Consider the following 25,578-nt stretch of genomic DNA (forward strand, 5'->3'; position numbering starts at 1 on the left):
AGGTGAGCCCCCCTTGGCATGGGGAGCGTGGCTGGGAGGAGGCTCAGTGGGAGAAAGCCGGGCTGGGAAGATGCTGCGAGGGGTGGGAAGGCAAGGATGGAGTGCAAACAGGCTTGTTTAATGGGGGTGCTGGCAGATGCTCCTGAGCACACTTGCTTTTCCTCCCACAAGAAGGCAGGTTGGGGTGCAGCTGGTCCTCCGTACACGGCTGATGAAGAGCCCCAGGTCACTGTGAGGGTCTGTGCTGCAGCCAGCCCGGCTGTGTGGGTGTAACTGCTGAGGGAAGGAGGTGGTGGGAGGCGGGGGTCACTGGCATGGCTTGTGGGACCAGGGCCTGGCTCCTTCCTCCTGCTCCAACACAGATCCCTGCTCCCCTGCACAGTGCACCTGTAGGGGTGAGCTCCGAGTGGAGGAGAAGGAAGAGGAGCAGAATTAATGATGTTGGGAAATTTGACACTGTCCTAGCTTGGCCTGGCCCTGAAGAGTGTACAACGTGCTGGCAGGGTCAGGCTGAGCTGCAGAGACGTGCTTTGGAGTGAGGCGCCGGTGATGGGGCTGCTGTCCCGGAGGGCCCACCCCATCACTGTCCTGGGGCTCAGGGAGAGGCTGGGTGGTGATCACAGAATCATGGAATACCCTGGAATGGACCCTCAGGGATGGGACCCAAGTTGGACCCAAGAGTTGGACCCAAGTCCAGCTCCTGGCCCTGCACAGACACCCCAACAGCCCCACCCTGGGCATCCCTGGCAGCGCTGTCCAAACGCTCCTGGAGCTCTGGCAGCCTCGGGGCCGTGCCCATTGCCTGGGGAGCCTGGGCAGTGCACAGCACCCTCTGGGTAGTCACCCCCATTTTCCAAAGAACCAGGTTTACGTTTGTGTTTCAGGCCCTAGAAAAACAGCCAAGTGTCCCCTCCTGGCTCCCAGCTGTGGGGTGGCTGAGCAGCCAGAGTCAACACTGAACCTCCATGGAGCTGAGCTGGAGCAGGCTGGTGCCCAGCTGGTCGCAGAAGGACGTCCTGGCATTGTGGGGTGCTGGGCTCAGGGTGGTGTCTGAGCAAGGCTGTGGCATCAGGGAGACACTGAAACGGTGTCCCCGGGGGTCTGTGGTGTCCTGGGCAGGGACAGCTGCTGCAGGACACCAGGAGCTCCCCAGCTCCCAGGTGTGGGGTTTGCTGCTCTGCTGAGGGGTGCCTGCAGGGCCTTGGTCCTGTTCTCTGGATTACTTCAGTGTACCGCTTGTGCATAGCCATGGTTCCTTTCTCCTTCCTCCCTCAGTGGTCCAAACCTCCTTTTCTCTGCTTTCCAGCTTGTTTTTCACCTCCCATTGGACTCAAAGCCCAGCTCGGATGTGCATCACTGCCCCGTGTGCGTGCACAGGGACAGGGCTGTTTGCAGGCGAGTGTGACAGCTGCGTCAGGCCCCGCTCTGAGCTGCCTGCGATGAGGTACCTGTGGAAGAATGAATGTGCTGGAGCCATTGGCATCCTCCCCTGGCTGGGTCAGGTCTGGGGGGTTCGCCGCCCCCTCCTCAGAGCCTTTGAGGTCGAGGCAGGAGGAGGCAGGATCACGATGGTGAGAGGCTGGGGCTGGCACACGCTGGTGGCTCACACCCCTCCCCACGGTGCCACTGGTGCTCTGGCCTTGTCAGAACACCATCCTCCAGCAAAGACCCTTCTATGGTTCCCAGTGGCTTGTGTCCTCTTCCCTCCTTCCCTTGAGCCAGCCCTTCCCATCTAAGCAGCACTGCCCGCCCCATCTGACCCTTCCCCTGCCACCCGATTTGTTTTGCTGTGTCACCCACCCTTTATTCGACACCCCTGTTCTCCATTGCTTGTTCTCCATACTTCAGAACACAGGCAGGATCTGCTCCCCACCCCGGATGGCCTTTGGGGGTGCAAAGCTGCCCCCAGCCTGATGGCCTAGAGCTCCCTCCAGGCTGGGACCCACACTGAAGGCAGGAGTTATCACTGTGATTTTCAGCTCAGCAATCTGGTTCATCCGGCCTGAAATTCAGGTTTTAGGATTTGAGGGTTCATCTGGCCTCAGTTGATGTTTTGGGGCTGCTTGGGGCTGTATTAGCTCGGGGCCCTGGCAGTGCCGGGGCTGGGTGAGGGGGGCAGTGTTGGGGCAGGTGATGGCAGGTGGGATGGCTGCTGGAGTCCACAGAGGGAGGCAGCATTCCCAGAGCCCTCTGGCTCCTCAGCCAGCCCTTGCCAGAGGGAGATGGGGTGCATGGAGTGCCCAGCCTGGGGCTGCTCCAGCCCTTGCCTGGGGGCATGCTGTGAGCTGGGCTGGGGGCTGCCATCTCCTTCCTCCTCGTCCCAAACAACCACTCACATCCCAGGCTCTGAATTTCATTCCCCTTCTGACAGTCAGGCATCACCTCCCGATTACTCATAACTGCAGCATGTTGCAGATAGACGGAGTTTGAGGAATGGCTGGGCCTGGGAGCAGAACCACCAGGATCCAGGGGGATAGCTGGGGTGGGGAGGACAGGCTGTGCAGCCGTGGTCCCCAAACCCTACCTTGCCCTGCCCTGGGGGCCAAGCACCTCCTGCCCAAGCCCAAATCCCCCTGGAATCTGCCCAGCCCAGCTCCAAGTGCAGCTCAGGGACGCTGAGGTGAGCAGGTGACAATGGCAGTGTGGCAGCACAGCCTGCAGCCAGTGATGGCTCATGAGTTCGTTTTGCAGAATCCTCTTCTAGCATGGAAAAATTGCTCATCCCTCAGTTTTCCTCTAGTTTGTTTGTGTGGGCATTGATTACGCTGGGAGTTACTGAGCCAGGTTTTATTGGAATGACTTAGAAAGCTGCTACCTGTGAGCAGCCACTGGTCTTTGGGGATTATTTTGGTGTAGTTGCAAAATAATTGCATGAGGCTTCTTCAGCCTTGCTAATAACTTTGTTCTCCCAGGGACACTGCCTAGAAAAAAGATGAGCCGAGATTATGCTTGGCAACATTTACGAGAGGAAAAAGTACAACAGAATTGATATCTGCTGGCGGGAAGAAATAAATAAAACAATACCTCTGTCTTAGCCCTGCCATGAGCATCCTTGTTTCCAACCCCAGGTCTGAATTTTGGAATTCAGCACACTCCTTTAAATCGCTCATCATTTCTGTCTGCAGCATGCTGTGCTAATTCTGACCGGGGACCAGCAGGGCTGGCTCTGGAGATGAGCTGGCCTAGGGAATCTGGGCTGCCTGCTTATCTGCATTGTGTAACTCACAAAATTATTTACTGAGTGCCCGAAAAGTGAAATTAAACGAACAAATTCAAGCACCCCTGTTGGCCCAGATTTGTGGAATCAAGGAGTGGTTTGGGTCGGAAAGGACTTTAGAGCTCATCCCATCCCACCCCCTGCCATGGGCAGGGACACCTTCCACTATCCCTGGTTTCTCCAAGCCCCGTCCAACCTGGCCTTGGACACTTCCTGGGGACCCAGGGGTGTTCATCATCTGGGACAGCACCCTGTGTCCCACCTTCCTCTCCTCACCCTGCTGGCAGCAGGACTGTGGGCACGGGAGGGATGGAGGGGGTATCCTGGGAACTTTTGGTGGCTGCCCTGGCCAGTGCCAAGTGCCAGGGCAGCAGGGGCTGCTCCTGCCCCACAGGTGCCTCTGTGCTGCCCATCCCCATGGTCTCTCACCTCAGTGTCTCAGGAGGAAAGGGTGGAGATGGGTCCGAGCCTCACTTGAGGTGTTTGTTTTAGGAAGACAGGCTGATAAAAGTTATTTCATTAAGGAACTTAGGCTGTGCTTCCTCAGCCCTGAGTCATCAGTGAAGTGAGCAAGCGAGGAGCAGCAGTGGGTCCCGCCGGAGGGTGACTCACGATGCGGCTCGGGGCTCACAGGGACTCTGAACTGGCTGATGCCCCTCTCCCTCTGTCTCAGCATGGCCAGGGGCTCCCAGCACCCTGAGCAGCAGCAGGAGGTACCCGGGGCCCTGTGAGGGTTGATTTGGGAGCTGAGCCACGCTGTAGCTGTGCCTCTCTGCCATCCCCAGCTCTGCGCTGATGCACAGGAGCCACGAGCAGTCACTGCTGAGACCATCCCAGAGCAGAGCATGCACACAGGCCGGTGTTTGAGCTCCTACTGTTTATTTGCATTGATAGAAGCCTGCAGGTCCCCTCTCAGTCCAGGAGGAATTGATCTTTCCTCCCAGAAGGCACAGGAAAAGAGCAGGCCACCTTTTTCCCCTCTGCCTCTTTCAGTTCCCAGGCTTCAGGCACAGGAAAAGAAAAGCCAGTCCCAGCTCCCAGTAAGGTGAGGACCTGTCCCCTCTGCACTGGTTTGTTCAGTGAGGGCTGTAAAACCTGCTCCATCCCTCCCACCTGGAGGTGTTGAAACTCTGTTCAAGCCCAGTGCCAGGACATTTTTCCCAAGATCCAGGATGTGTGTTCCCTTTGCCTGACCCTGCTTCCCTACATCCCACCCTTCCCTTGGCTGCTTTCCCGTAGCTTCCCCTCCTGTGGATGTGGCTGAGACTGCGATACCCGGTGGGACTGAGGTGGCACTGGTGGCACTGTCCAGTCCTGCAGCTGCTGTCCCTTTGTGTGTGACTCTCCAGCGGGCAGTGCCCACGGCCAGTCCTGCCCACAGCCTCCCATCGCCCATTCCCTGCGTGATCCCTCATGAACCTCTTCAAGCCATCAGTGATCCCTGGTGGGGAGGATCTTCCCAGGCTGGGCTCCGAGCTCTCTCAGTGCTCCAGTTCCTACCAGGCTGTTGTGATGTCCCTGCCCTTGGAAAGGCCTCCAGCAAACTCTGCTCCATTCACTGGTGATTGTGCTTTCCTGGGCACTCTCCCAGAGCCCTCTGGATCTGTGGCCACCTTGGTTTTGTGCTTGCTCAGGAGGGAGAAATGCAGCGTGGTGGGATTGACCTGTGCAGCTCCATCTGCCTGCTGGGCTTGGTCCTGTTCTCTTCCGGAAAGGGAGTAAGGAGGCAAAGGGCTGTGCAGGGGCAATATGGGGAAACGGAGGCACAAAATGGGAAGAAATGGCTCGAGGCCAGACCTTGGGGTGGTGGTACAGCCAGGAGCTGATTCATAGCTCCTGGTCTTGCCCCAGGCCCAATTCCTTGGACATGCTGCTGGAATTCTGCTTTTCCTCCTTATTTGCTATTTTCTTAATGAGCTTTAAAATCAGCAATTTTGGCTCATCATCGCTGTAATCACTGCCCAATTTATTGTTGGGTTTTTTTAATCTCTCTGCAAAGTTAGTTCCTCATTGTTTTATCCCAGATATCTAAAATCCTGGTTTTCCACTGGCTATGGCATTGATGGGAGCTTTTCCCATGGACCTCAGCCGTGGCTGGGTGGAGGGTCTGACTGTGTGGGGTGCAGGTTTTCCAGATGTTGTTTCAGCAGTGTTGAGAACGCGGTTTGCAAGTGATTTCTCTTTAAATATCAGCAGTTCTTCGTGATCCCCACAAGCACAGAGAGCAGAAGGAACTGAATTTGTTGAGGCTCATGAACTTTGTTGCAACCGATCCATAGTTTGGGAAGTATCACTTAGGGTTTTGGGTGCCAAGTTTAAAGAAGTAAGGAAATACCGTATGGGAATGCTGTGCTGGAAGGAGTGGAGCTGTTCCTGGGTGTGCTGTGGGCTTGCAGGACAGCTCCCATCGCTCAGGTCCCATCACTCACCCTGAGCAGTTACTGCTGTGCTCATTTTGCAGCTGCCTCAGGAATGCATGGAGTGGTTTGGGAGATCTGGGGATCTGGAGATCTCTCAGCCCAATCCCCTGCTCAGTGCAGCATCACCTACCCTGGCTTGTCCTGGACAGCCAGGACCATGTCCAGTGGGTCTTGGATGTCTCCAAGGATGGAGACTCCACCACCTACCTGGGCAGGTTGTGCCAGTGTTGGATCAGGCCAGTTTGGTGTCTGGCCATTGATTCGTGGGGCTTTGCTGCAGCTTCTTGCTGGTCAGAGGAGCAGCAGGGACAGCCAGGGGCTGTCCCCATCTCCACCCGGTGGGGTGCTCAGAGCTCTTGCATGTTGACAGTCGGCACAAGGGCAGGTGACATCCTAGAACCACAGAACCACAGGATCTCCTGGGCTGGAAGGGGCCCACAGGGATCGTCCAGTCCCACCCTGGCCCTGCACAGACACCCCAACAACCCCACCCTGGGCATCCCTGGCAGCGCTGTCCAAACGCTCCTGGAGCTCTGGCAGCCTCGGGGCCGTGCCCATTCCCTGGGGAGCCTGGGCAGCGCCCAGCACCCTCTGGGGAAGAGCCTTTCCCTGATATCCAACCTGACCCTCCCCTGGCACAGCTCCATGCCAGTCCCAATGAGTTTCTCACCCCAAAGGAAGCTGCTCCTTGTGTGCTCCCAGCTGTGCCCCAAGACCTCTGTGTGCCCTGGGCTGAGCACGAGGATGTCACACATGCAGACCCACGTACCCTGTGCCATGGGGTGGCTGCAGCCTCCCCGCTCTGCTGGTGACCAGCCAACATCTCCGTGCCATGGAGAGGGTCACCCACCACTGAAACACATCCCTACCTTGCTGGCTTGGCCAGAGCCTCCTTTTGGTTATGTTTTGGTGACAGTGGATCCCTGCCTGCTTAAAAGCTGGGGTCCTCCTCTCCCTGCTGGCTTTGGTGGGAGCTCTCTTTGGTTTTGGCCAGTGAGGGGAAGCTTTGGGATTGCTCTTGCGGCCCTGATTAGCATTCGGCCCCGCTGCTCCCGCTGTTTCGAGTTGGAGCTCGCCATTGCCTGGCAACCACAGAGCAAAACTACAACAGCCGCCCCGGAGCCCGAGCGGCTCCCACGAGCCTGCACGCACCGGCACACGGGGCCAGGGCCAGGGCCACCCCACCTGCTGCTCACCGCCCCCCACCCCACAAGGTGCAAGGACAAGGATCATCCCCAGGACGAGGAGAAGGAGAAGGAGAAGGAGGAAGAGGAAGAGAAGGAGGAGAGGGCTGTGGTGGTGCAACGGCTTTGGCGACACCCAGGTCTGGTGGGTCTGTGTCTGTCTGTCCCGGTGCCGCCTGCCGCGAGCATCCCACTGTGTTGGGCCTGCCCTGCACACCCCGTGGTGCAGGTACCGTTCTGAGCTCAGGGAGCTTGTGTCACTTACTGGGGCCTCGGAGCAGGGCTGGGGGCCGGTCTCTTCTGTGGGTGCCTCTGGGACAAGGTGTGTTGGGGTGAGACTGGGATGTGTGTGGGGTACACGGCCCCATCGGGCATGAGAGCGGCGCAGACTCTGTGTGTGTGCCGTGCACACTCCTGGCCACGCACCCCAGCTGGGCTCTGTGCGGTGCCCATCGTCCCCAGCGTCCCCACGGGCAGGCTTGGCCTGACTGGGGTGTCACAGGGGACCCTAGCATAGCCCATCTGTGGTGCTCTCAGACTCCATCGTGCTGGGGGTGGAGTTGGAGGCACTTGGGAACCTGAGCGAGCATCGGGGCTGTCTCTGCTTCCCAGTTTTGCACGTGCTTGGGGCCTGATGTGGTTTTCTTGGCAGAAGAATTTTGTTTTCCCACTCCTGGCAGGAACTGTGGGCCTGGGGCTCAGCCCCTGACCAGAGGGTCTCTGCAGCAGTGGTGGCTCAGCCCCTCCACCAAACCCTGCACTTTGTCATCTTTCCAGCTGGGCAGACTTGAAAGGACTTGAGTCCCCTCCTGACACAAGGTGCCACACTTCTGCAGGTGACAGGAGACAGACATACCCGAGTACACTGAGTTCAGATCTAATGCATCCTCTCACCTCTAGTTTAACTCTCTGTCTTTACATCCTTGGCTGCTGTGGGCTCTGCCTATGGCTGGAGGTCCAAGCTGTCCTGTCCAGCCAGCCCAGCCAGACCCATCGGGCAGGGAAATAACAGACATGTGCCTTTCACTGCTTCCCCACACATCCCCATCAGTGATACTTGCTTGGCAAAGGGTTAAAAAGAGAAATCTGTCTTTTGTGTTTTGCAGAGCCTGGGGTCGGCGGACAAGAAGGACTTTTGCCAGCCAAAGTAAGTGCCAGTAGCAGTGGTGAGTAATTGCATGGAAATTCCCGGCTGGTCCATCTTACCCAGCAGCTCCATGGCTTGCTAAGATTAGACACTTCAGTGTACAAGAATAGCTGCTGCAATTACACAAGTGAGGATAACAGTGGAAGGGCTGTCAGTCATCCTGGCTTCGGGGCATATGCAAATCCTTCCATCAGGTCAGAAGCAGCCGTGACAGCTTGACTGAGCCTGGGGGACAGAGCTGGGAGCGGGGGGCACACGGGTGACCTTTCCCACCTCTGGCTCCCTCTGCTCCTGGTTTGCACAGCTGAGCTGCTTTGGAGAATCGAAGGGTTCCGCTGTGTGTCACACGGGCTGATCTCGGAGCGCGTCTCCCCCAGCCGTGTATTGACGGTGGTGCCTGTTGTCTTCCACCCGCTGTGTTTGGTACAGCACTGTCAGCTGCAGGGGGAGAGGAGGCCAAGGGGTTTTTTAGAGCCATGGACATGCAAAAGTTACTGCAAACCACTCCACCAACACAGGCAGCTGGTTACTCGGCGTGTGGGGTAGGTAACAGAACCTCGCCACAGCACGGCACCTTCCAGGCAAGAAGGTTGTGCTTGCTGGAAGGACAGGTTTGTTCCCATCATCATCTGGATAATGGCACACTCTGTTAAAAGCCCTCCTGAGAGGCTGGGTTGTGCCCTGGCACTGAATTACATGTTGTGCTGCTGAGCACATCACCTGTGGGACCTTGTGTTGCTCCTGCTTTGCTTGGGGAAGTGAAGGCCTTCAGGTTATGACCTTTATTCTGGGAAAAAAAAAATAGGTGGATTCGAAGTTGTGGGACAGTGCTCTGATGGGCAGGACTATCAGGGGAGCATGGCTTTGGAAAATTCAGAAGGAATTGGGTTGAGGAAATTTCTCCTCCGAAGCTCACTGTCCTTCTGCTCTTGCTCACTCTTTGCTGCTTTCCCAAGCATTCCTGCAGCGCTACATCCCAGAAGTGCCAGCACCGTGGCAGCATCCTTGGTCCAAGTTAGGCTTGGCCTTGGAGGGAGCATGTCCAGGGGTGGCAGGCTGTGCCAGGGAATGCTGTATGGAACTGCCTGCTCGCTGTCTGTGGTGGGAGAGCAAGTGTGGAGTGTGTGTGTGTTCCTCTGACGGCCCTTCCCCTCCTGCCAGTCCATCCATGAGGTTTGAGGTACAGATCTCCCGCTGGGTTGCCCCAATATGCAGTGGAAAGCACACAGGGAGGTGTAGGGAAGGTGGATCTCTGCTGTGGGAAATCAGAGGTGCCCAGAATGGAGCTATGGGATGTTCTTCAGTTATCTCCTGACTCCACTTTATGCCACCGAGAGCTTTTAAAACTCAGTGCTGGTTTCTAGGTCCATACTGAAAGCCTGATTTGGGGAGCTCCTCTGCCTGCTCACCCGAAGGCAGTGCGGCTCATCAGCTTCCCGAGACCGCAGGCAGAGAAAGACTTCTGGAAATACAGCCAGAGCCATTTCCCAGGCTGGGTAATCCCACCCGGCTTTCTGGGAGATCAGAGGAATATCACAGGAGGTTATGGAGTCACCGCGGGTGCCACAACAACACGAGCGCACGTTTGGCAAAGAACTCATGGCTGTGCTTTTGTGACCTCTCCCAGCAGCTGTCCAAGATTTCGGTGCTCCCGACTCTAGTGCTGTGCTTGTGAGGAGTCTGTGTTTTGACAAGCAAGTTTAGAACACATTGAAACATCTCCCATGTCTCTGTTCCAGCTGAAGCTTTGGGGAGGCTTGAAGTAGGAGATTTGGAGGAAATATGTAAAGAGCTCTTACTGTTCAGATTTCCTGCCATTTCCTGTGGTTTTGGCGGTTGGTAGCAACAGTTTGTGGTGCTGCATTTATAACTCATCTCCTCTGAGAAATGAGGAATGTTTCTCTACCTTGAGTGGGAGAACATGGGCTTCCCATCTCGCTGAAGGTGTGGAGCTGCTGGGTCAGAGTGGGGGGTGCTGGTGCAGAGCTCCTGCAGACACAGGATGTTTTACGGGTGTTTGTTTCTCTGTGCCACAAGCCCATGGCCCCTCCGTGGTCTGGCCCAGCAGCTGTGCCTTGGCTGATCATACCACTGTGACCTTGGTTAACACCCAGCCCGTTTCTGCTCCTCAGTGGCTGTTTTGGGCTTGGGATGGGTCAGTTTGTGGCCATGATGTAGCCTGGTAGCACTGCCCCCATCCCATCTGGCTTTTTGATCCACCAGCTGATGCCACACTGTGTCTGTTGCAACCCGTCTGCAAGGCTGGACCAGGTGCTCTCTACGGAGCCCTTCAGTTTCTGGCAGGGCTGGAGCTGGTCTTCCTCAGCAGAGAAAGGATGCTGGAAGATGCCAGCGGTCTGGTGGCCCTGCCAAGGACTTGAGACAGCTCAGCTCTTCAGCAGCAGCTCTACAGCCCAGATTCACAATTCTCTGAGCCCTGGGCAAGGCTGTGGCGAGCAGCCAGAGCGTGGGAAGCAGCTGGTTGCCAGAGCTGAGCTGAGCTGTGGTGGTTCCTGGACACATCTGTGCAGTGAGGCTGGTGAGCTGAGAGAAGTCTGGCAGTGTGTAGCTGGTCCTGCAGCTCCCATGTGCCAGAGCAAACTCGACTATGCTTCTGCTTTTCCTTTTCTGGCTTCTGAGGCATTGGCTCACCTGCCACCAAAGCCCTGAGCTGTGGGAGCAGGGTCAGAGCCACCCTGCTCTTGTGTCAGGGCTCTCCCACAGCAGTTCAGTTTCAGTTGGTCCTGAAAGCAGAAAAAGGAGACACACACGCCAGAAATCTCAGCAGCGAGTTTTGTCACTGCTCGTGCTGGCAGTGACTCCTGCTCCGTTCCTGCCACGTTCAGCTTTCTCTAATCAGGTGCCCTCCTCCTCAGTGGACATCAGATACTGCATCTGCTGAATTTCCTTGTGTCTCCCAGAGTGACTCTTTTCCTTCCTTTGTTGCCTCTTCCCTTCAGAAATGGAAATGCTGTCCTCACCCCACAGTTCCCATCAGTTGGGTGTTTCCTGAGCTCTTGGAATATCCCAGTGCTGATCAGGGGCATGGAGATGTGTCCACCCTTGCCCATCAGCCTCTGTTGGCCCTTCCCCTCCTGCCAGTCCATCCATGAGGTTTTGAGGTACAGATCTCCCGCTGGGTTGCCCCAATATGCAGTGGAAAGCACACAGGGAGGTATAGGGAAGGTGGATCTCTGCTGTGAGAAGTCAGAGGTGCCTGGAATGGAGCTACTGGAGCTGAAACGCTGCTGCTGCCCGCTCTGGGGGAAGCCCTTCTGCTTCCAAGGGCTTCAGTGGTGGTGCTTGTGGATATTCCTGCAAGAGCTGGGTCTCCTGGTTTTCAGTCTGGGAGGTAGCGTTCCCTCTTCCCACGGTAAATGGAAGATTGCAGCGTGAGTCGAGAACGCTGAAGCGTTCATCTTAAGAAAAGTTACATCCACTGAGAACTGACAGGGGTAGAGACCAGCCAAGGAAGAACCAGCACAGGCACATAAAGAGTTCCCATAGCTGAAATACCTGAGAGAGGAACCTGGCGTGTTGGGAATGGCCACAGGTCCAGCTGTGAGTCAACATCTGCACAGGTATCCTCACCTGCACTGGCTGCTCCGGCTGTCCCACATGAACAGGTACAGGTGCCTTCCTGTGCTTCCAAAACAGTGTGTTCAGATGTCAGAATGGTTTATCCTGACCTAATAACTCCCATCTGATGCAGCCTGGGCACGTGCCTCCCCCACTGCAACCTGGGCTGCAGCCCTGCTCTGCCTGGGATCTGACCAGAGTCTGTAGGGACTGGGGAAGAAACATGGGGTGTATCAGTCCAGCCCCAGAGCCGCTCACTCCTTTGTCACCCCGCTTTTGGAAGTGCTGTAATGCTGCCAGAATATCCAGGCTGCCACAGGTCCTTCCAGACTTCTAACACAGGGTCCTGACTTCTCTGTCAAGGCAATTTCCTGAGCAGGGAGCCACTGCCTGAGGACCCAGGGACAAGGACACTGTGCTCAGAGACAGGAATAGGCTTTCCTGGGACAGGAGGTAATAAGTCTCCTGGCAGGGCTGGGTGGAAGTGTCTTGACAGGAACTGAGGGTGTCCGGTGTGTTTGCTAATTGCCCCAGGCACATATTTGCTCTTCAGTGTCAGGAACTGATTTTCTTAAAGCAGAAAGAAATGCTGGTAGTGATGACACCCATAAACCCCCTAGCAAATGCAGACTGAAATACCTGGGCTTAATAAAGTGTCACTGCTGTGGGAGCTGCCCTCATCCCCCCACGCCGCCTCCGGTGCCGAGGGCGATGCTCAGCTGTCAGGGAGCCGTCACTCGGGAGCAGGGAATATCTGCCAGGCACTTTGAGGTGTCAGGAGAGACACAGCTGTAGTGACACAAAATGCTCTCCATTGATCCACTCCTGCTGTCCCTGGGGATGATGTGGCTGTGCAGAAGAGACCGGCTGTCTCGGAGCCCAATCCTGCAGCAGCAGCATCCCACAGCCCTTTCGGGCAGGCACCTCGTGGCTCTGTCTCCATTTCAGATTAAAGGATGCCCCTGCCCTCTGTCCTCCAGCCTCAGATGTGCAAACACGCGAGGAACCTTTGAAACCACCTCCCAGAAAGCAGCAGTTTGCTTTGCCTCGCAGTCATTACACAGAGCTGTCTCCACAGCTAATTCTTTGTCACCTGGCCCTTACAACAGAACATTTAATCTCCCAGACTCCAATCTTGCCATGCCAGCACTTAGATGAAAGTGTTTCCTTGCTGAATCATTATCTCGTAAAACGCTGGTGGCTTTAAGGCTCTAGAAATCAGTATTTACATTTTGGAAGCATTAAGGACCATCACAATAAGCACAATGTGTTCCTAAGCCAGGTTTTCATTTCAGTACCTCCTTCCCTCAGACATTATTGCTGTGGTAATGGTGATAATCACACACATATAGGCTGCGTTTGACTTCTTCTGTGGTGGCTGGGAGTTGTTCAGCTGGGAGCTCAGGTTCCAAGTACTGAGCAGAGGGAGGAGGACGCACATGGGAAGTGCGGAGGAAGAGATGGTGCCAGTGACACCAGGGAGCTGTGGGGTAGGAGAAGCAATGCCAAGACCACCTCTCCATACTGAAGGATACTCACTGGGATACTCAATGCTGCAAGAAACTGTCCCAGAGCCACCTACACGAGTTTGGAGAGTGCTCCCAGGTTTGGTTGTAGGAAAGGATGAAGCACCATCACCAACATCTCTGGTGGCAGTGGGATGGCACAGCCGTGGGTGGTGGAAGAGAAGTGTTGAGGTCTGTGGGGTGGGTGCTCCTCGGGCAGGTGCAGGTTGGAAGCTGAAGGGGAGTGTAGCCCTCCAGAAGGGATCATGAACACGGGCTCCTCGCTTCCAACCCCAAGTCCTGGCTAAGGCAGATATCCGGAGAGTCGAGGAGTGATCTCCTTTACACACAACGTAATTAAAGAAGATGCTGGTGCTGGTTGAGGTATCCTGGCAGTGGGGCTGAGCCACTGAAACTGTACAGCAAATGTATCGAATATTTCCCCTGGAGTTTGGCCAGTGGATTCAGTCTGAGCTCCAGGCAGGTGGAGAGGCTTTAATCCTCTTGGAGGGCAGAGGAAGGAAGGGAATCCTGGAAAGGCACTTTGGAGAAATGGAGTCATTCAAAAAATGCCAGTCTGGGAATGGAGAGCAGAGCTGACCCAGAGCAGCCTGGGAGCTGGGAGTTAGGGGAAGCAGGAATGAGCAGTGGGAAGTAGCGGGGAGCTGGGGATTGGCAGAGGTGGGAATGAACTGGGGGTGTCTCATGGCATGGCAGAGGGTTGCTCTGGACCTTTGCAGTGGGTGCAGGAGCTCAGCTCAGAACAGCCAGGTCCAGGCTGTTCCTCTGGGCTGTAGGGAATGGGACACAGCCCCGAGGAGGAGCGGTGCTGGCAGGGCTCCGACGGGAGCCCAGGCGTGGAGGAGCCATCACCCTGCTGGTTTGCACTGTGGCCTCTGGGCTCCCTGCCCAGGCTGACACTGCTGTTTGCTTGGGAAGCTGGAAACTGGTACCAGTTTGTACCCGGGGAAGGGAGCAGGGCCCCTGTGGAAGGCCTGGCCGTGCTGCTCCTGTCCCCTCCCCAGGGCAGCCCCGCTGTGTGCCCGGCAGGTCCTGCTGAAGGCCGTGCTTTGGTCAGGTCAGGATGAACACGGCTCTCACCCATTTTCTCTTTTATGGCCCCTTGGGTGGGAGTGCTCACCCAGGCATGATCCTGTGAGGATCATGGTGGGAGGGTCTGCACACAATGGGTCCAGAGGAGGCCACAAAGATGCTTTAAGGGCTGGGCCCTCTGCTCTGGAGCCAGCCTGGGAGAGCTGGGGGTGTTCAGCCTGGAGAAGAGAAGACTCCAGGGACACTTCATTTCAGCCTTCCAGTACTTAAAGGAGCTTATTAAAGAAAGGGAGAGTGACTTTTCTACAAGGACAGACAGTGATAGGACAAAGGGGAATGGTTCTAAAGTAAAAGAGGAGAGATTTAGATGGGTATTGGGAAGGAATTGTTCCCTGGGAGGGTGGGGAGGCCCTGGCACAGGGTGCCCAGAGCAGCTGTGGCTGCCCCTGGATCCCTGGCAGTGTCCAAGGCCAGGCTGGACTTTGGGGCTTGGAGCAGCCTGGGCCAGTGGAAGATGTCCCTGCCCATGGCAGGGTGCTGAAACGAGATGGGCTTTAACGTCCCTTCCAACCCAGACTGTTCTGGATCCATGGTTTTTCAGGACACAGATGCCCTGGATGGCATCAGGACCCCTGATAACCAGAATTAAATACCTTGGCCCAAGAAAGGTTTGGACAAGGATTTGGTCTTAGTGGTCCCTGGAGCCCAAGGGACAGCAGGAGGAGTTGTTGGGGCTGGCTGAACTATTCACCCTGCGCTGGGTGCACAGGCCACGGGACCACTGGACCAACCCCAGGCCCTGTGCCTGCTCTCCCCTGGGAATGGCCCTCCTACACCTGGGATAAAATAAAGTTTGGGGTTTCATTGCTTCTCTGCAGCTTGTAACGTGTTAAGCGAGGTTGCAGTGTAGGCTCTTACTGTGCCAGTTGTCATAGAAACTTGCAGGGCTTTTTTCCCTGATCCCCCCAGCCCCTTTCTTTATACCAAAGCAGGGTTGGATTTTGTGCCCCCTGTAATTTCAGTTCCAGTCCAATTGAAAACCTGCCTGGCCCTGGTTCCCTGTCTGCAGCACTGCCACACAAGGGCTCGAAGTCTTTCTGTCGTGCTTCCTGTTGTCCCAGCTGAAGGGTGTGTGTTCCCTGCACTGTGCACTTCCCCGCAGCACTGAGGGCATTCTGTCCCCGTGAAATGCCAGCAGGGATTGGGGCTCAGCTCTTGTCCCCCTGCGGTGCCTCTGGGCAGCACAAGGCTCCTTGCTCACCATGGGGTCCCTCTCCTTGCTGCTTTTTCTAGAAGCAGGGAGCAGAGTGGGCACTGGGGCTCCCCGGGCCACTGGTGGGGACATTGGGGTGGCATCTGCCTGCCCTGCTGGTCTGAGCCCAGGGCTGCCTTCCCCTCTGGTGCTGGGAGGACGATGCTGCCAGCTCAGCTCTCAGGCTGGCACAGGAGCCACCTAAGCACCAGCTGCAGCCCTGCCACGATTGCGGCGCCTGGCATTAATCATGGAAAGGGAATCGAGCGTAGGAAGATGGGCATTTTTTAACAAATCACCAAGCCTGCATTCTCCCCTAAGCAAGAGAGCAAAATGTTTGCTGCAGTGAGTCAACACAGAGATGCTTCAGCCATGGGAGGTGCCGCTCCCACCCACAGCCATCGGTCCCAAACACACCGGGTAGAAAAGGGGGACGTGGGGAGAGGAGTTTCCTGAGCTGCTCAGCCAGCAATCCCTGCTGGGCTCTCTCCAGGACAGAGGGAGCCTTTCCCTCATGCTTTGCTTCTGGCACAAGACTCGATGGGGACTCCTCAGAGGTAGCTGGACTTGTAGCTCAGAACTTCGTCTTTGAGGAGCTCGGTGCCACCCCAGCTCCTCATTGCTCCAAGGCCGGGACTCTCTCGTGGAACCCCAGAATGGTTTGGGTTGGAAGGAACCTGAAAACTCACCCAGTCCCACCCCTGCCATGGGCAGGGACACCTTCCACTATCCCAGCTTGCTCCAAGCCCCGTCCAGCCTGGCCTTGGACACTGCCAGGGATCCAGGGGCAGCCACAGCTGCTCTGGGCACCCTGTGCCAGGGCCTGCCCACCCTCCCAGGGAACAATTCCTTCCTAGCATTTACTCCAAACCTGCTCTCTGTCAGTTTAAAGCCATTAAACACCCCTCCTGAGCCTTCATCCTGGTGCATGGCAGGAGTCAGCCCTGGAGCTCCAGCTGTCTGCTGGGATTCAGGTCTATTGGATCACTCCTTTGGCCTCGGATGTGCTGCAGGGATATAAATTGCCCACAAGCTCCTGGAGAGGTTTTGGTTGCCTTCTGAGAGTTATCTAATTCTCTGAGCACTCCTGAGATGTATCTAATCCTGACCCAAAACTCACTAGAATTTGCTGGTCTCCACTTCCAAGTCCCTGCCTCCTGGCACACCTCACTGATAAAAGCAGTTGGCACCACTCTGGTTTTTGGTGGGTGGCAGATTTTTATCAATAAACTCAATATAGCTCAAATCTTTTGCAGCACGATATTTTCTCCAGCCCTCAGATCAATTTTGTGACTCATCCCTCCAGGCTCTGCTGTTTTAGTGTCCCTCTTAAACGTGGACACCTTAATTGCAGGAGTGGCAGTGGCAGTCCCAGCAGTGCAGTACGTGCCGCTCTCCTGCTCTCCCCCAAGAACTGCATCAGCTTTTTTCATCACAGCATCACATTAGAGCCTTGTGCTGGGCTGCTCACCCGTGGTGACCCCTGACCCTTCCTGGAGGCTCCCTCTTGTCTGGGCTCCAGTTCCTGTTCAGAAATACGGCCTGAAATCCCTCTCCAGAGCTGCATCATCCCATGCTGGGCTGCATTATCATGTACAGTGTTTGAATGGGCTCAGCATTACCAGGCAGCCCACATTTCCCTCTCTCCTCATCAATATTTACCATTACATCAATCTTCCTGTCATCCGCTAATTTTTTGAGTGAGGATTTTTTATTTTCATGGCGATCATCGATGAAAGTATCGACTGGCGTGTTCCCCATGGAGCCTCGCTAACGATTCCCCATTGACACCTCCTGTGTGAGACCTGTCAGCTGGCTCTAAATCTATTTAAAGTGCTTGATTGGGGCTGCACAGCCCCATCTCCTGAAATCAGAGCATCAGGGAGCACTGGGAGCTCTGCCTGCGCAACCAGGACGTGCGCAGGGCCCGTTCCTGGAAGCGAGTGTTCATTACAGGGTGACATCAGGCTCATTTGACAAGATCTCTTCCACCACGACACACCGACTGACTTTAATTAGAACTTACATCCTTTAATTATTTCTTAATTCAATTCCAGATGAGCCCTGCCTTCTGGGCCCTAGATCAGGCTGACCGCTTGGTTGGTAACTAGGTCACCCTTACTGCCAGGTGGCAATGTTGGGGGGAAGGAGCCGTTTCCATCGGGATGTGGCAGCCTGAACTTTGCTCAAAACAAGCAGCAAAGCCCTAAAACCTCTCCCCAGCTTTTGGGTACGTGTTGGCTGAGCTGTTGGTGCTGGTTGGTGCTGTTTGGCCACATTCGATGTAAGCATGGATGCTAATGATTTAGGAGAGCTTCATCTCTCCTAGGAATTCGTTTACTCACATTTTTTTCCCAAACACAGAATAAATATGGACTACGTTTTCCTTTTCTGCACCGTTTGAGCAGTCCTACAGACCCTGCTTTACAGTAGCCCCGGTGTTCCTTAAAACCAGACCCTTGTTTGGCTCCCACTGCAGATTTTCCATGTCCAGCCATGCATTTTTCCCTTCTTTAGTTTCCCTAATGATTTTCCTATCTATTGTAATTTTTCATTTGTATCGACCACTCTATTCTGCGCTCCATGGCAGGAGGTTGGAGCTGGGTGGAACCCAGACCCTTCTGTGATTCCATGATTTTCCTGCTGGCTCTGTGAGTCTCCCAGTGTGCAGCTCAGAGACCCAAATCCCTGCTAGCACATTATTTCTTATCCATTGGGAACATGCATTGAAGGCCAAGCTCCTGCAGCTGGCTCAGGTACGATGTGCTGTGCCTCGTCCCAGTCCTGGGTGAGAAGGTAAATATGTCTTTATTCAAGCACTGACTGCTAAAAGATCTGTAATTCCAAAGGAAAACGTATAATGGTGTGTATTGTGAGTGTGCAGTGCCCTCCTCTTCACTCCCCGCCACCCTCCCACGCAGGCACTGCTGATCACGTAGAGCAGCGGAGCAGTTCCAGGAGTGTTGAGTGCCTTCAATTTCTGCTCACGAGGGAAAATTTCCCGTTCCTCATTCTGCTTTCTCCACCTCGCTACCTCATCCCAAGAGCTTTGCCCCTCAGCACAGCACGAGCAGGGCTCTGGTACGGTTTCTTGGAACAGCCACGGATTAATCTGGGTTTTTATTCAAATGCTGTTGTGATATTTTCTCTCCGTGCTCCCACCTGCAGTGCCAGATCGACAGCTGGGCCACAGAACCAGAGAATCCCACAAGGCTTTGGGCTGGAGGGGACCTTAAAGATCATCTGGTTCTACCCCTGCTGTGGGCAGGGACACCTTCCCCTATCCCAGCTATCTCCAAGCCCCATTCTTTGAACGCTCCCAGGGATGGGGCAGCCCCAGGTCCTGCGAGCAATCAGCCGGATCTCCGGGAGCTCCTCTTTCCCTGGGAGGGATAATCAGGCAGGATTGGGCTGTGCTGGGCAGGCTGTGGGGAGATGTGGAGATGGTGCTAATTTGCACAGGGAAAAGTGTGACTGAGGGTGTTAAAGGAGGAAAACGCGGTGTCTTTCCTGCATCCTGACAAAGCCGTGTGCGTGGAGGGGTGATCCAAGGATTTCAACTTTCCTACAGGTTTCTGGCATTGACACACACAGGATTTAGGGTAGTGTGGTGGCTGTGCCCTGGGAAGGGATGAGGGTGAGGGTGCTCACTTGTCTCTTCAGGCTTAGGACATCATGTGAAAGGGCGCCACGACCAGCATTCCAACTAATTTATGGGGAAATTAATCCTTCTCTCCCCCTGGACTGCACAGGGAGCCTGGGCAGACAGTGCAGAGCTCTGCCATCAGTGCTGCCACTGGTGGCTTCAGCACATCCTGAACGTAGGATGAGCTCATAATCATCACTGAAGAATCATGGAATCCCAGAATGGTTTGGGTTGGAAGGAGCCTTAAAGCTCATCCAGTGCCACCCTGCCATGGGCAGGGACACCTTCCACTGTCCCAGGCTGCTCCAAGCCCTGTTCAACCTGGCCTTGGGCACTGCCAGGGATCCAGGGGCAGCCCCAGCTGCTCTGGGCACCCTGTGCCAGGGCCTGGAACAATGAATAACCGTATTTACACCTAAATTAAAGACTTGACTGAATCAAGCTGTGGACAGCCCAGGCAGGCTGACTTCAGACAGACTTTGGGGCATTTTACTGAGGGATTGTGGGAGATCAGCTCAACCCCCAGCCACAGGAAAACACCACCTTGTCCCACAGTAAATGGAAATGCATGCCGTGCTTCGAGGAAATAGGCTGGAGAAGCAGATGAAAGGAACTCTAGGACCTGCAAATTCCCATTTTTAGATGTGAAATAGAAAAGCCTTCCCAATGAATGCTTCAAGAACACCTCTGGAGCTGACAGTTCTCAAGCAGGGTCTGTTGGAGGTTTTCCTTTGCAGTTTGAGGTAGGAAAGAAAAAGCGCCCAGGGAGAGAAAGCTCAGCTGCACTCATTGTCCGCTCGGATGGCAGAAGTGCTTTGTTTTCCAGAAGTGCTTATTACTCATGCAGTGTCTCACCAGGCAGCTGGAACACAGCTCCAGCGTGGGGCTGGTCCTGCCGTGGGCTCTGCCGTGAGGCTGTGCCGTGGCTTTTCCCTCCTCGTGGGACATCCCACCAGAGCCAGCAGTGGTGCTCGGTGCCTGCCTTTGGCACCACTGCCAGGGATGCTTGGGGCATCTTTTCCCCACGGTGTCCCCCTTTTGTCCCTCTGGATCTTGGGCCACCGTCTGGCAGATGTGGGGGCTTAGTGCTGCTGGTCCTGAGGGTGCTCCCAGCAGTGATGTTCCTGGAGGAGGCACAGCACAAGAGCTGCTGTCCCCTGTGCTGCACACAGTGTCTTCTCTGCCTGCCTCGGGTCCCACTTGTGCCAGATCCCTACTGTGCAATTTGTCCACTTGGCTTTGCCATTTCCATCCCAACAGAAGGGTTCTGAGGATGAGGAGGACTCTTCTTCTGGGCTCAGATTTCTCTGTTCTCTCACCTCCCCTCAGCTGGAGAGTGTTGCTGAAAACTGTGGTGTGAACCAGAAACCAGACTCAGGCTCCCAGCCAGTTTCTAGACACCTCAGACTGGTTTCTAGCCATCTCAGACTGGTTTCTCACCATCTTGGCCTTGCTGCTGTAAATCAATGGCTTCATGAGCCATGAAGGTGACCTCTGAAGGCTGGGAGGAGGAGCGTGGCTGCTGCTGAAGACATTGGTTCTGCTTCGTTGAGAGTGTCCTGTGGAGCCAGTCCCACCTTTCCTTGGGATTTTGTTGGCTGGCTGGAGCCCCCTGGGCTGTCCCTAGGAGGCACGAGGTGCATCCTTGCAGCACGATGGACCCCACCTTCTCCCAGCAGAGCCTGGCCCTGGGGGATGTCCTGCCCCGCGGGGACACCAGAGGGGCTGTCAGCCACAGCGAATGAGAAACTGTCAATATTTGTACACAAAGGCCACGCTGAAATCCCTGTCCCAGTCCAGACATCAGAGGTGTCAGTTTTGATTTCCCAAACACAGAGAGAGCCCTTTCAGCCCCAGCCTGCTCAGACACTGCAGCTTTAATGTCCAAGCACCCAGCGTGTTTCCACTCCCCTCAAATGCATCAATCAGGTCTCGGTGAGGCTCTGAAAGAGCCAGTTTGTTAAACAAACACACTTAGTGTAAAAAGTTTATTCCAGTTAATTGGGACTTCATTGCAATGGAAACAAATTACCCAGCTGTCATCTGCCAAGGCAAACAGCAGCGGGGGAGCGGGGGTCCTGGCCAGGCAGGAGACAAACAGCCATCTCAGGCAACCTTATTTATGGCCTTTTTATGTATTTCTGTATTTATTTGGACATTCCTGAGCTGGAGAGCTGGGCTATTGCCGAGCTGCATGCCCCAGCACTTGCACAGTGCAGGTTATCTGCCTCTGGGGCTCCTGGGCAGAGAGCTGGCACTGGCCCGGGTGGGCAGTGCCATGGGGACCCCCGGGCCGGGGTCTGTGTCCCTGGGTAGGTCCCTCCAGGCATGTCCAGGGCTCTTGCTCCACAGCCAGAGAGGGGGTGCTGGATGGGAATGTCAGGGCGAGCTGCTGGTCCCTGGAGGCTGGGGACGTGAGGGATGTGAGGGTCCCTGCAGGGAGCAGTGGGGCAGGGAGGCACCCGGGAGGGCAGGGGCTGGTGGCCACTGGGAACTTTGGCCCCGTGCTTCCATAGCTCCTTGCCCTCGCAGGGGTGCCCTGTGTTGGCATCCACCCCCCGTGCCCCGCGCCGGTCCTGGGAATTACCTTTCCGGCAGGAGAGCTGGGAGCACTGCCTGATGAGGCTCCCGCTCATCCCCAGCTCGTTTGATTAACAAACACCCTGTCAACACCCTTTTGCCCCTCCTAGGGTTTTTGTCGCAAACGAGGGAGCAGGGAGCTGGGATGGGGCAGCCGGGAGGCAGGCAGGGAGCGGGGCTCGGCGGAGCGCCCGGGAGCCGGGCAGGATGGGGAAGTGACAGATAAAGCCGCGGGATTAGCGGCGTGTGCGGTGTCAGGAGAGCAGCATCCCCTTCCTGCGGCGTTCGTCACCCGAGCTGAGCCGGGCTGGGGAGGCGAGGGCAGGACATCGAATTACCGCCTCCCCTGCTCCTGTCCCTGCTCCTGGGTGGCCTGTCCTTGCCTCGTGTCCCTCTGGCTCTGCCCGTCGGATCCAGGGGCTGTGCCATGGCTGGGGTGGGGACAGACCGAGGATGTTGTCCCGGACCATGGGTGGGTGCAGCCCTCCATGGCACATCTCTGCTTGGCTGGGGACGTGTCACCCTGCTGTAGACGGCAGCATGGGGGGGTGGGATGGCACGAGCATGGGGGCTCTCCCAATCCCCTTTGGGATGCATTCTCCCCTGCTGGCCTTGGGGACGTGGAGGACAGGAGCAGGTCTCTGCCCGTGTGCTGCCACCTTCCAGTGGGCTGGGAATTCTCTTGTGTGCCTGGTGAACAAACCCAGGGCTCTTCCACCCTGCTGACTTACCATAGCCACATCCAGGCCTCATTCTTCTGGTCTTGTGAAGTCCTACAATTCACATTGGAATTTCACATTGCAACTGAGTTGCCATCCAGAGCCTTTTATCCACTTTCCAAGAGTGTTCCTGTTACCTTACAGCTGTGAGATCACTGTGGCCCCCACTCTGTCTGTGATGGCACATGTTCAGGGGTGGAAGGCCTGGATTGGGATATGCATCCTTGGAGGGGTCTGGAAGGGGGAAAATAGCACTGGTAGATACAGAGATGAGTCCTGAGATCAGACTGATCTTGCCAGAGGGGTGTGGGAAAGGTGGTGACCAGAACTGGAAAGGACATGAGATTTGGCTCCATTTCTGGAGCTTGGAATGGAGTGGAGGAGGGATTGAGGAGTTTGGCTCGAGCACCTTGGCTCCTTGGAGTCAGCTGGCCCATCTCGAGAGGCAATCTGAAAACACAGAGGTAAGAAAGTGGGGAAACAATGCCATGCTTCCCTGTGTGGGAGCTGGTGTCTGTTGGAGGCAGTCAGAGGCAGCGATGCCCCCTCAGTCCCACATTCCTGTGCCCCTACTCTCTGCAGGATCCTTGGTGGGCAGGGCCAGGGCACAGGGTGCCAGGCTTCTCCCTCCTCCACCTGGCAACCCTCTATTACTAGGGATTTTAGCTTTCTGTTTCTAGATTGATTTGTTGGTGGTGGTTATTTTTAGCTCCTCCAGTGCCTTGCAGATTCCTCGAGGGATTCTTTCTTTGCCTCTCCCTCCCACAGGTTTGTTTGTAATGGAGCCGCGTTGATTTGAGCCGCAAGCAAGAGGTTCCAGCGCCGGCGGGGGCTGGACTGCCACGCTCAGGGAGCAAACCTCCCTCTGTGGTTTGACTCAGCTTGATGTGTCCATGGGGTGCTTCCCTGTGCTGGGAAGGAGCATCCCTCCCCCCTACAGCTGCTGGTGCGGACCCTGAGCAGTCCCCACCCAAAATCACTGCCAGAGCACACTGGGTGGCTCCTTGTCCCCTTGCTCCTCTCAGCACTGCCCTCCCCGAGAGCTCTCTCTTTTCACTACCCATGGGGAGAAATTCAGGTCAGCGTCACCGTGCGTGGAAACAAACCCCAGGGTCCTCCTGCAGCTCCACAGCCAGGCTGGATGGAAATTTTTCAGCATATTTTAAAGCCCAGCACAAAGTAATTCAAAACAAGTTGCGGGTGTATTTTGGACTCTGGCAGAGCTGTTGTTGTCGCCTCGCTTGGCCCACTGGCTGTCCCAGACAAGGGCTCACTTTGAGCATACCCTTCTGCTGAGCAGGGGGGCAATGTTTTCATTCCTAATTTAGAGCATCCGTCCCACCGGGGTCCAGCCCCGTCTCCTGCTGAGCCCAGCACAGCCAAGAGCCCGGGGCTTACCTGTCACCACCAGCTCCAGGGCTGCATTAATGTTCCCTAGAAAATGTGACTCTCTTTGGGCTCAGCTGCTTCTGCTCACCCTGGGTTGGCGCTTGGTGGGGCCTGTGTGAAGGTACAGTTTGTGCTCTGTTTTTTCCAGGATTTTTTCTTATTTTGTAGAGCAGAGTGAGCTGTGCTTGTTTTTGAACACCCAAAGTATAGGTTGATAGTATAGGTTTGCTGTTTTTCCTGGGGAGAGGCAGCCCTGGGAGGTCCCACTCAGGTAGGGCTTTGGTGGTGGCATCTCCATCACATCCAGGGAAGTGTTTTTCTGGAGCACTGATTTCCACAGGCTGCCCTTACCTGGGACATGAGCACATGCTGAAGGGTTTCATTGGACTTGCTCCTGTAAAAGCAGTCCCTGCAGTGGCCAAGGAGACGAAGCCTGAAAACCACTCAAGTGTTCAAGCAAACCGTTCAAGCAAACCTGAAAGCCACTTGCAAGGCCACAAATATCATGGTGTGGCAGCTCCTCTTCCTCTCTGTGGATAAACCAGCTCCAAGGAGGCGTGAAGAGAGAGGACACCAGGGCCACATGTCCTCAAGGAATGTGCTGAAAGAAAAGACAGGCATCTGTGGCTACATGGTGCTCTTAGTGGCTTGCAAAGCCCTGGTTCAGCTATCACCTAACTGCTTTCCATCAGGATCGGGCGGTGGCTGGCTGAAATCATACCCAGAACTAGCAGAGGGCCTTGGGATACCTCTGTGATGAGCCTAATGTCAGACTCTGCTTTAATGGAGCAACCTGGTGCTGGAGGTGAAGGTTTTGGAATGTGGACCCAGAATCCACAGTGAGCTTTCTTCTCTCTTGGCTGATTTCCTTGGGGTTGAACTGCAGCTTTTCTAGGGTTGAAGTTGTCATTGAGGTTTTCCTGATCTTTAATTTTATAATGTTCATTAGCACAGTTCCTGTCAAAGAACAGCACGTTCCCTCCCTGTGCTCGCTGTCTCCCCGGTTAATAACCCTTTGCTGCTTTGGCTCTTTTGGAAAAAGACACAGGAGCTTTGGGAACGACTCCTGGTGTAATAGACAGACATCAGCATTGTCAGTCAGATCTGAAAAGCGGCGTTAATTCAAAGGGAAATGACTGCACAAGGCCCAGGGTACCTGTTGGGCAGCATTGAGCCAACCTGTCTCAAACCATGGCAGTGCCGGTGTGTTCCTCCAGCTGCTGAGGGGTGCTCTGAACCCAGATGGTTGCTTTTCCATTCAGGAATGGCCCCTAACAGCAGCTTCCTGCTCCTCCCTTCTCTCCCTGGGGTTCTGCTTTGAAGATGTCCATTGCTGAGGCTCGTGGTGCAATGCAAATTCCCTGTCAGGGTTGGGCAGTGCAGAAGAAGACCTGAGATGCAAGAGGTGAGTGTAGGAGGCACATGCTGTGCTTTGGCTGGGCTTGGCTGGGAGGTAGTCCTGTTTTCTGAGTGTCAGCTCTGCTCCTGAAGTCCCCATCTTCCTCAGCTGGGTTTTATCAGCTCCGAGGAACAGAACAAGGGCTCCAAAGTGAGGTTTGAATTGAGCAGGGACAGCCACTGCAAGAGCACAGTGCAGAGTTCCTGCCTTGGGAGAGGTGGAGCAGGTGCTGGCATTGCACCCCAGATGCTCGGCCCAGGGCCTGGGGGTGCTTCCTGGAGTGTGGGAGCCTCGGAAAGGGAACTGGCTGTGTCCACGGCGTGGTTTCAGCCAATCTGGATTTAGTTCCAGAGGAGATCAGGATTGCCATGTGAGTTTGGCAGCCAAGGAAAAGGAAGCAAGAGGCACCAGCATGATGTCCTAAATCTTGGTAGGTCTTCAGCTTACGTGCCCTGGCCTTGACCATTTCAGGGTGCCCTTTCCACTGC

General features: G+C 55.5%; 1 protein-coding gene across 11 annotated transcripts in view; it reads left to right on the forward strand.

The window, feature by feature from the left end:
- LOC125334257 (ankyrin repeat and fibronectin type-III domain-containing protein 1-like) overlaps window positions 1-25,578 on the forward strand; it is a 247,550-nt gene that overhangs the window by 165,354 nt on the left and 56,618 nt on the right. For 9 of the 11 annotated variants that reach the window (XM_048320937.1, XM_048320939.1, XM_048320938.1 and 6 more), the window contains one exon: window positions 7,928-7,968. In XM_048320937.1, coding sequence (XP_048176894.1) covers window positions 7,928-7,968 — 41 coding nt within the window. Of the gene's footprint in view, window positions 1-6,787; window positions 6,962-7,927; window positions 7,969-25,578 lie in introns of those variants that run through there. The other 2 variants (XM_048320948.1, XM_048320947.1) reach the window with 1 other exon arrangement.

The sequence above is a fragment of the Corvus hawaiiensis genome, chromosome 16 (assembly GCF_020740725.1).
Source record: "Corvus hawaiiensis isolate bCorHaw1 chromosome 16, bCorHaw1.pri.cur, whole genome shotgun sequence".
Classification (NCBI taxonomy): Eukaryota; Metazoa; Chordata; class Aves; order Passeriformes; family Corvidae; genus Corvus; species Corvus hawaiiensis.